This window comes from Telopea speciosissima, chromosome 11 (genome assembly GCF_018873765.1).
Source record: "Telopea speciosissima isolate NSW1024214 ecotype Mountain lineage chromosome 11, Tspe_v1, whole genome shotgun sequence".
Classification (NCBI taxonomy): Eukaryota; Viridiplantae; Streptophyta; class Magnoliopsida; order Proteales; family Proteaceae; genus Telopea; species Telopea speciosissima.
In genome coordinates, this window is record NC_057926.1 from 11,342,631 (window position 1) to 11,353,205 (window position 10,575).

The following is a 10,575-nucleotide window of genomic DNA, read 5'->3' on the forward strand; positions in this document are numbered from 1 at the left end:
CCTCTTTAGTTTTCGTTTCCTGTTAACTTATATGCACCCGTGCACCGTTACATACCCGCACTCCATTGGATCACCCTTGTCTGTGGCTCTGATTCCACCTACTATACAAAATACACCTGCTGGCTGCTACAAGTCGACTAGAATCCTATGGAAAAGACAAGCGGCGTTGGTGGTGGGTCACAGTCACTCGTGTATTTAAAAGCAGTAACGGCTATCGGCGGCTAGCTCTCTACCTAGGGAACACGTTGACTAATACAAATCTACTCTAAGGATAGTTTAGGAATGATAAAATACACTTAAAACTAAAAATCGTACCGCACTGGAAGAAGCCTGACAGTAACACTGCCTGTCCGTCTTATCCACTGATCATAGCCGGTCTCCTTACCTGCCCCTCTCATATTTCTCCCGGTCACCACCAATATAAATAGGTCCCTCACCTTCTATTCTAACGTCCTCTCATTTGCTTCTCGACTTGTGTTCTCTTCGGTCCCGGCCTTTCTCCCTCTCTCTCTCGCAATCACTGGATCGAACATTTCTGGAATTCCTTTTTGTACTCTTTGATTCTAGTTCTGATCGATCGATCGATTTGCTTAAAGTTGTTCTTCTCATCGGAGGTGATTTTCTTCGATTTCAGCAGTTTTTCCGGTTGTTTTATTGTTAATATGAGGTTTTTGCAGCGAGATATATGCTTTTTCATATCTTAGAGTTATAAGATGAATGCTTTGGGGTGCAGAGCTCTGTTGTTGGCAATGCAGTATGGTATCTCAGGGTTTCTATGTTTTCTGAAACTGATTGAAGTGGTTTATGGATAGTTGAGCATGTTAGCTTTCGAATTAACCCTAGGTTCGGCTAAATGTGGAAGAATTCTGTGGTTTTAACGTGAATGTGGCTTCGGGTTAGTGGATATGGGCTTTTGATTGGATAATGCAGCTCTTGGAGTCATCGAATTAGGCTGAGATTCTGTTGGTCAAAAGGGGATTATTCTTCTTGTTTCCCGTTATCTGTATGCCTAAAGGTGGGGTTTTGGGTGGATTCATGCGGTAGATAGTGATTGCTAGTTTTTGGCTGTTTAAGTGACCTAAAATCTGTTCAAAGTGGAGAAATTGGGGGATTTCTTCCAATGTCGGGAGCTCCTATAGTAAGGTCCATGAACGTGGCCGACTCAGAGGTTCGGCCGGTCCTTGGGCCTGCTGGAAACAAGACGAGGTCAACAATTACAAGGAAACCTGCTTCCAAGCCTTTGCGGAAGGTGGAGAAAACGCCAGAACTTGCGGTTGAGGAGAAGAGAGTTCCTTCGGCTCCTGTTGCTGCTTCACGTCCTAAGCTTCACTCGATGAACGTTCCTTCAATTTTGCGGAGGCAGGAGCAGTTATTGCACTCTAATTTGTCGCTCAATGCGTCTTGTTCATCAGATGCTTCTTCTGATTCTTTTGTCAGTCGAGCTTCTACTGGAAGAATAACTCGAGCAAGAAGCACTGCAAGCCGCAGAAAGCAAGCTGCTTCAAAGCCAGAAAAAGTTGTTCCAGATAGTGTCTCCGTACCTCCACTTGATACGCTGGAAGGGAAAAAGAGGTGTGCCTGGGTGACACCAAATACTGGTAACTTCTTCTTACTCATATTGGAGTTGTTAGTTATATTTGTGCAACTCTGTTTCGCTTTCAATTAGTTTCTCCCTTCTGGTTCATTGGCTGATTTTAACAATTTTTGTTGATAAAATACCCATTTTATAAGAACCCTATATTGGTTACATCTAGCTAAACGGAATGTCTTAGTGTCCATCATAATATGGTAATGTCTGAAGCATCTTTTATTGGTCTCATGCCCATTGATAGTGTATTATAATCCAGGTTTGGTTGAACTAGCCGTCTGCAAAAGATGTTGAAACAGATTTGATGAAAGAAACACCAATAGCTAGGTTGCTTTGACTCCACAGGAAGGAAATGTAGCTTTTGGGTACAAGAGTGCTGATTTTCAAGGGATTCAGTGAGCAGAGAAAATATTAGTTCACTGTTTTGATCTCTTTGAAACCATTTTACGTCGAGATGGTGTTAGACATTCTAACCTCAATAACCTGAAACGTATAGTGCTACTATGGCTTATTCCTATATTACAGTTTGCAATGCATGAAATGTATATTTGAAATAACTCTCTCTCTGTGTGTTAACGCATGAATGTGCGTGCAGCCGCTGTATGTGTTGGGAGTGGGAAAGGCTGCACAGTAGTAGTTAGGGCGTTAAGACCAAAGCTTTTTGTAGTGCTAGCAGGAATGCAAGTGAATGAATCCCATCCCCTAGCGAGTTCAGTGCGTAAGCCCCTTTGGAGATAGGGTTGTTAGAGAAGAGCTCGTTCTTCAATCTTGAGATCTTTAGATTCGTAAGATCATGATAGAGTCTCCGCACGAGCGCGCTACAACTAGCAGAGCAGCCAGCTGAAAAACTACAGCGCGCTATGGCGGAAAAGCTGTTGCTTGCTACTTGTTGTCTACTTCGCGAGCCTTCACTGCCCCGTTCTGTAACTTCCGGGGTGATCGAGGATAGAATAACTATCGATGCCTTGCAATAGGCATAATTGAGGTTGTGAACACTGTGACATTTCTTGCACACCTATCCTTCACTGTTGCAAAATCATGGAACTAAAACTCCCGAGATCTCGATGAAAATCTCGCTTTTTCGTGAGCTCGAGACGAGATCTTAGGCGATACCATTTATTACCCCATCTCGATGACCTCTCGGGTCGATTCGAGATCTCGACGCGACCCAGATCTTGACCCAAAATCAAGCATATTAGTTCCAGAATCTGGCGAGATCTCGTAGTTTTGGTCATCTCGGTGGGAAATCTTGGTATACAAACACATATTTATGCAAACCTTGGTATACAGACACTTTATTTATGCCAGAAACCAGGACATATACTTATTTATGCCTAATATCATTTAAGTTCATTTACTTAAGATATTATTCAGAAATAAGCAAATACCCCTCTATTTGAATCCAATAAAAATAGTTAAAAAACAAATTCCAATAGGATAAAAAGTCAACCCCCCAGTTCAAGAACAAAAGCTAGATTTTCGGTGGTAGGTGCATTTTCAACCTTTTAATGCTGGGTTTTTTCTCAAATCTAAAAATTCCTAAATCTTAATGTGATAAAGCATTGCTAAAAACCAAAAGTGCGGTAAAATATTCATTTGTTTTGATGCCCAAAAAATATTTTCATTCAGAGCGATTTTGACAGCATTCGCCCACACCAAATTAAGTTTGACCGGTACATAACTTTTTCAATATAAATCAGATTTAAGCAATCTTGGACTTGTTGGCATTAGAAGGTTGAAAATTGTGCCTACCACAGAAAATCCATTTTTTGTTTTTGAATTGGGGGGTTGACTTTTTATCCTATTGGAATTTGATTTTTCTGACTATTTTTATTGGATTCAAATATGGGTATTTGCTTATTTATGAATAGTATCTTAAGTAAATGAAATACAAATACAAAAACATTTGCATAAATGATATTAGCCATAAATAAGTGTCTGTTGTGGTTTCTAGCATAAGTATGTGTCTGTCCTGGTTTCCCACTAACAGAAACTCCTTTTTGGACTTTGATTTTTCAAAATCTGATAGTTTCATTGTGTTTAAATGGCCCAAAATAGGTTGTATACCAACTTTCATGACCAAACTAGGTTTCAAATCCACCGAAACCAGCCATCGAGTTGACAAAAAAAAAAACCCCCAACTCATCAAGATCTCGACCCAACTCGCCATTTGGCCAGGTCGAAACCTGTACTCGAGACGAGTTTTAGTTCCTTGTGCAAAATGGATCGGATGAATGTTCATGTTACATAAACAATAATCATATGCTTCATTATATTAGGATGAAGTTGTAAACTTGAATATTTGATGTTTCAAAATTCTGATGGCTCCTTGAAAAAAAAACTTAATAAAATCCCATTCACTAAATGCTCATAAGCACTTCTCTCATGTTCTGGAACTAATTAGCTTATTGTATGTAAGGCCTTTGGCATTGCCTCATTGACAATGATAATTTCAGGTTCATTTTGTAGGGGTGGTATTACTTTTCTTTTGTTAGGAGTTCACTTAATTAGGGATCTGTCAAGCTATCTTAGGCATTGGTTACAAGTGAGCTGTTTGTTATAGGTTGTTATAAGGAAACTAGTCTCCTTATTAGAAAAGTTAATTAACTGCCCATGTTTGATCGTACGGATGCTTAAACTTGTGGAACTAAAAAGTCAATCACTGCTCATGTTTGATAACAGATGCTTCTTTTGACAAGCTAATATCACTCGTTGAATGCGGGGTGGGAAGCAAGAAGATAAGCCATCGATATTCGATAATTGAGGACTAGTTGGCACTAGTTGTCGTTGAAGAGCAACCTGTGGAGAAAGCATAAACTGGCTGATCTTTTGATTATTGAACCAGTTGAATTTGTGCTCCCAAGCTAATTTTGTACAGTTGGTCATATGTAGTTCGTTGACTTCTGTAATCAGAGAGGATGGCTGCTATTGATCATGTGTTGAAGATCTTAATGATGTAGAACAAAGCATGAAGAAAAGGGCAAAAACAGTTTTCACGAGTTACTGTTCATATGAACAGTACCCGAGTATTGTACTATTGTTCGTGTTACTGTTCACATGAACAGTGATATGGGCCCCTACCTGGACAGCTGGTTTAGAGAAATTGATGTATATAGGCTGTATACCAAAAAGTACAGCCGCAAGTGTAGGGATTCCCCTACACCAGCAGCACCATTGGTGTAGGGTAGGTGTAGGGATTACCCTACACTAGCAGTAAAAATCGTGGGCTGATGTTGAGGTTTTGTTTTATTCCTTTTATTATTAGACTTTTAGTTTTCCTAGTTATCTTTGAGTTGTACTCCTAATTGGGAATCCTAGTTAGACTTTAGTTTCTATTTTCTATTTTTTGTCTCAGCCATTAGGCTATTTAAACATGTAATCAGCTCTTGAGAGTCCATGATTGAATGAATACAGAATTTGCTATGTGCAATTGTTCAAATCCTGAGAGAGGATAGGTGAGAGGCCTAGGGTGAGATACCCATTCCCTTCCCCCATCTCCTTCCATCGGTTGAAGGTTCGAAACCCTAATTCTGTCCAGTCGACTTCAAGAGTTCTACAAGTTGCTGGGAATTTCCTTCTGCAGATTGTTCTCATCAATATTTTGGATTTACATCATCATATCATTGCTGCCAAGGTGCAACTGTAAAGGTTGCTCCATTATGACCAAAGTGATCACGGGTTCAAGTCTGGAAACAGCTTCTCTGCGAAACAGGGGTAAGGCTTCGTGCATTATGACCCTCCCCAGACCCCGCAGTGGCGGGAGCCTCGTGCACTGGGTACGGCCTTTTTATCATTGCTGCCAAGGTCCATCTTCATCAGCCAAACCAGCAGGAACAACCCCACCATCGATCCAAGAGAATTTAGGGTTTTCCCAAAATCCTAAAGGCTGTTCGATCTTTGTTTTCTCCTGTTTTGATCGTGTCTTCTAGAAATTACTGTTCACGAGTTACTGTTCATGTGAACAATACCCGAGTACTGTTCACATGAACAGTGATATGGTCCCCACCTGGACAGCTGGTTCTGAGGAGTTGATGTATCTAGGCTGCATACCAAAAAGTACAGCCGCAAGTGTAGGAATTCCCCTACACCAGCAGTACTGTGGGTGTAGGGATTACCCTACACCAGCACAGTAAAAATGGTGAGCTGATGTTGAGATTTTATTTTATTTCTTTTATTATTAGACTTTAGTTTTCCTAGTTATCTCTGAGTTGTACTCCTAATTGGGAATCCTAGTACTGTGGGGAATCCTAGTACTGTGGGGAATCCTAGTTAAACTTTAGTGTCTATTTTCTATTTTTTGTCTCAGCCATTAGGATCTTTAAACATGTAATCAGCTCTTGAGAGTCCACGATTGAATGAATACATAATTTTCTTTGAGCAATTATTGAAATCCTGAGAGAGGATAGGTGAGATACCATTCCCTTCCCTCATCTCCTTCCATCGGTTCAAGGTTCCAAACACTAATTCTGTCCAATCGACTTCAAGAGTTCTATAAGTAGCTGGGAGTTTTCTTCTGCAGATTGTTCTCATCGATATTTTGGATTTGCATCATCATATCATTGCTGCCAAGGTCCATCTTCATCAGCCTAACCAGCAGGAACAACCCCACCATCAATCCAAGAGAATCTTTCCCAAAACCCTAAAGGCTGTTCGATCTCTGTTTTCTCCTGTTCTGATCGTGTCTTCTTGTTGCGTCAAGAAGCCTCCGGTGGGTCGTCCAAGGAAGGGACCTACACAAAATAACAAACAGACAAGGGAGATAAGTGCCGGTGGGGTACCAGCAGGGGACTCTCCGATGCCTAAGTTAGGTCTCTTTAGCAAACATATGAAACAGTAAGAGTTTTAAGAATGCAATCCCCTTGCATGGGGTGTTACCTTCCCATGTAAGTGCAGGTGGGGTATCGACTGGGGACTCTCCGATGCCTAAGGTCTCTTTAGTAAACATATGAAACAGTGAGAGTTTCAAGAATGCGATCCCCTTGCATGGGGTGTTACTTTCCCATTTATAGGGTTAATTCCCTTTGATTGACGTGGTAATGTAAAGGTCCTGATTTGACCAATGGTGGAGCCCCCCCTGTCGTCAGGAGGTGGAGTGTTCCTGTTTATCAGGTTATGGAGAGTCCCTATCTGATAAGATCTCCTACATGCCTGGGAGCCTTGTTTGGTCAGTATCAATAAATGCCCATTAATGCCGTTGCAGCGTGGGAGAGGGTTTTCTTTGCAGGATAATCCTACTTAGTGGGTGATGATGTGCCAAGACCTCTATGGAGTAACCATGCTTAGTGGAAGACAATGTGCCAAGGCACGTAGACTTGCCCTAGGCAGGCTAGCTGAGCGAAGACGTGTGTCAGCTTCATAGTTGTCATGGCGGTTAGGCGACCCAAGGCGGTGGTGAGGGCCAAAATTCAAGGCGACGCCAACCAGGCGTACAAGGCATCCAAGGCGCCCGCCTATGCGACCAAAGCGCCCGAGTCGACCAAGGCCCCTGGTAACCAGACCATCAGATTTAACTGCAATTTGGGAGTGGTATTCTATACTAAGTCCTCTACACTTGAATGAGAAGATCTGTCCATCTGAGTTGTCTACTTTCTATTTTGTGATTCAACTTATTTTCTGAGTTCTGAGGTTGTCCAGTTCTGTTGGCTATTAACACTACACTGCTGTTGTGTTCCCTGTGATCGATTGTCATTGGCAGTATACCTATTTGGTCTGGGGTTAACCTAAGCATCAGACACCCTATTGTTAGCTTGTTGACCGGTCTGTGCTTGTTTTCCTGTTGTTGGTTATATGCTGTGATCTACTGTTGGCAGAATAGAGTGATCCTATTGTAGGACTAGTTCCTAGTTGACTTGTTGGGAACTCGTCTTACATTACCCCCTTGCGGACATGCCCTTATTGTCATTTCATTATTCGTCATCAAAGCACTTTAAGAAATTATTCTGTGTGTGTGTTGTAACCATGTTCTTATTTCATTAGGTACTGGTTAAAGATAGGATTTTTTTTTATCATTTTGAATAGGCTCTGAAGCATTCTTTGTCCATGTGTATATAGTTGTAGTGGAATGCTGAATGCTCTATGTTTGATATTTCGGCACTGCTACACTTCAAAGAACTTCTGTTTTCATCCTTGTGAAGACTCCCCTAAATCCTCTTATCTACTTTATTGGAATAAATAATGGATTAAATTTACAACACCTACATTTTTGAGTTCACAGCATCACCTTTTTCTCCCCCATCCCTCTTTCTTTTATTTTGGATGTAGAAAGTAGTGTGGCGATCATGAGGCAAAGCAATTTTCTTTTGATTCATGAACCACGTCAAGTTTAGTGTCACTATTATTCTCAAGGGACCCAAGCATAGTTGTCATGGTGTCTAGGTGACTCAAGAGGGGGCTTGGACTCAAGGCTACCCTAGTTCTCATGGTGCCTGCCTAGGCGACGGCTTGACAACTATGGACCGAAGCACTGATTTCTGGCATGGCTAATCAAACTGTTTGACCAATTTTTTCCTTTTTGTTGTGGACTGACAAGGATTTATATGGGAGTCTTGTGCACCAGATCTTGGACCTTGTAAGCTAGACCCTCTGGTGGGCCAGAACATTAGTCCTTGATATGAAAGGGAGATGGGCTCTCCTAGTACCTTGGCCAGTTTCTGTCAGGTTCATACTTATTTGAGGCAATCTGTTGTCTTTTCCGGAACCATCAATAGTCATAGTTTTGATGAGGAAATAATGTGTCTTTCCGTGGAAAGATCTTTCATTTGTCTTCTTGGATATGTGGGAAAAGGCACTGGTTTTCTCCTTTTATACTAGTGACTGAACTCTGCATTTCCCTCAATGTATAAAACTATTGAATTCTTATTCAAAAGCAAGTTTTTTCTAGTTTCCTTTTGTTAATACTTTAGGGAATTTAAAACTACTTCCATTCTCTTTTAATTTGCTTGCATTTGTAGTCTTTGGACGAAGCAAACTAATGAGACATCTGCTTTCATTGTTTTTAAACAGAGCCATGTTATATTGCTTTCCATGATGAAGAATGGGGAGTTCCGGTCCATGATGACAAGTATGCCAACTTTTTTTCCTACTTTCCCTTTCAATTCCCAAGAGCTTATCACTCCCTATATAGAAACTCTAATCTAACAGAATTCTTAGAGCCTGATATTCTTGATAACATGCAGGAAACTGTTTGAGTTACTAGTCCTATCAGGTGCTTTGGCTGAACTTACATGGCCTGCAATTCTTAGCAAAAGGCACATATTTAGGTACTTACTCTATCTTGGTTTTTGAAAACAGCCTTATGCTCTTAATTATCTCCATGTGAGTGACTTATTTTCTGGAACATCATATATTTTACTTCGATTATTCCAGAAGGATATGAGAGATCAAAATATCACTCTTGCTGGAAGGATTAGAGTGGTGGCTGCTGTATAGTCTCCTAACATTTGTTTGTGCACAGGGAAGTCTTTTTAGATTTTGACCCAGTAGCAGTCTCAAAATTGAGCGACAAAAAGATCACAGCTTCAGGAAGCACAGCCAGCTGCTTATTATCAGAACTAAAGCTGCGAGCAATTATTGACAATTCACGTCAAGTTTGTAAGGTAGAACCTTATTTTTGGTTTTTAATTTGTTGTCGCCAAAATTTTAAGAGAAAAAATGCTATTTTTTTTTTTCTTTTTATTTTAAGCAGAGATTAGGCAGAGACTTGGCAGTTGATAATCCATGTTCAAAATATCTCTGCTTTATGTCTTGATAAATCATGGCTTCTAGGTCTCCTGGACAAAGTCAACCTGATTAGATAAGCATCTGACAGGAAGGCTGCTTTGTTTAGATTCTCAGTTATTTATTTTGTGGCTAATCAATAGGGTGGTGTACTCTGGATATGTAATTGTCGTTTAGGTGGTTAGTCATGAAAATGAAGTGGTCTTGCGGCCGAAATACAATTCTGGCCTCAATATTGCCCTCCCAACTGTTACATTTATTTTGGAAGTCATACATTTTGACAGTTATTTGGTATGATTGTCGCCATGACTAACACAAAATGGGCCTTTTCTGATACAGATCATTGATGAGTTTGGTTCATTTGGAAAGTATATTTTGGGCTTTGTGAACCACAAGCCAATTGTCAGCAAATTCCGGTATCCTCGCCAGGTTCCAGTGAAGACTCCAAAAGCTGATGTGATAAGCAAAGACTTGGTCAGAAGGGGTTTCCGGAGCGTGGGGCCTACTGTGATCTATTCATTCATGCAAGTTGCTGGAATAACGAACGACCATCTAATTACTTGCTTCAGGTTCCAGGAATGCATAACCACAGCAGCAGGGATTGAAGTGGTGGATGACAGCAAAGCTAAAACTGAGGAGAATAAAGCCGAGGACATGGCGGGCTCAGAAATAACAAGGGCCATGGATGAGTTAAGTATCGCAGAATGATGAAATGAGGTTGCCGCTTGAAAGGTGAACATAAACTTTCTGTCACCTATTTTCATCCATGTACAACCATTTCTAGATTGTTGGCTGCTCTTTTACGAGGTGGGTGCCTGGGTGGTGGTGGAATGTAGGTTGTGTATAAAGGAGATAGCTATGAATTCTTATGCATCTTCGTTTGTAGATTGATAGGAGGAGAACTCTTTATCGATGACTGATGATGATTGAATATATGTTGCCGAGAGAGAGCCTTCTGAGATGGATGTACATTTTTCCTTGTATAGTGAAAGGATATTTCAGCATGTTTTTCATTTTAAAAAACCTTATCCTTTTCTTTGAACCAGGGGCTGGGTTTCTTCTGTCTTATGTGAGTCATGTAAATTTGCTATCTTTTATGTCCCAATATATGATGGTGTTGAATCGAGGGACACGAGGGCGGATTTGGATCCTCTCCAGAGCGGGGTGCTGGGGATCGGCCTCCCCAGCTGACACCTGTGATGGAGAGGATCCAAGGATGCAATAAAAAAGGGATCAGTCCATGCCAATGGGATGGCTACAGTGCATGTTTT

At 40.9% G+C, this 10,575-nt stretch overlaps 1 protein-coding gene across 1 annotated transcript; it reads left to right on the forward strand.

Moving 5' to 3' along the window:
* Nucleotides 1-1,084: 1,084 nt before the first annotated feature.
* LOC122646443 (probable GMP synthase [glutamine-hydrolyzing]) lies at nt 1,085-10,369 on the forward strand. The gene is made up of 5 exons (XM_043839998.1): nt 1,085-1,598; nt 8,591-8,648; nt 8,764-8,847; nt 9,042-9,183; nt 9,644-10,369. Exons 1-5 carry the CDS (start codon nt 1,121-1,123, stop codon nt 10,010-10,012), a joined length of 1,131 nt encoding a protein of 376 aa, XP_043695933.1. The 5' UTR covers nt 1,085-1,120; the 3' UTR covers nt 10,013-10,369.
* The last annotated feature ends 206 nt before the right edge of the window (nt 10,370-10,575 follow it).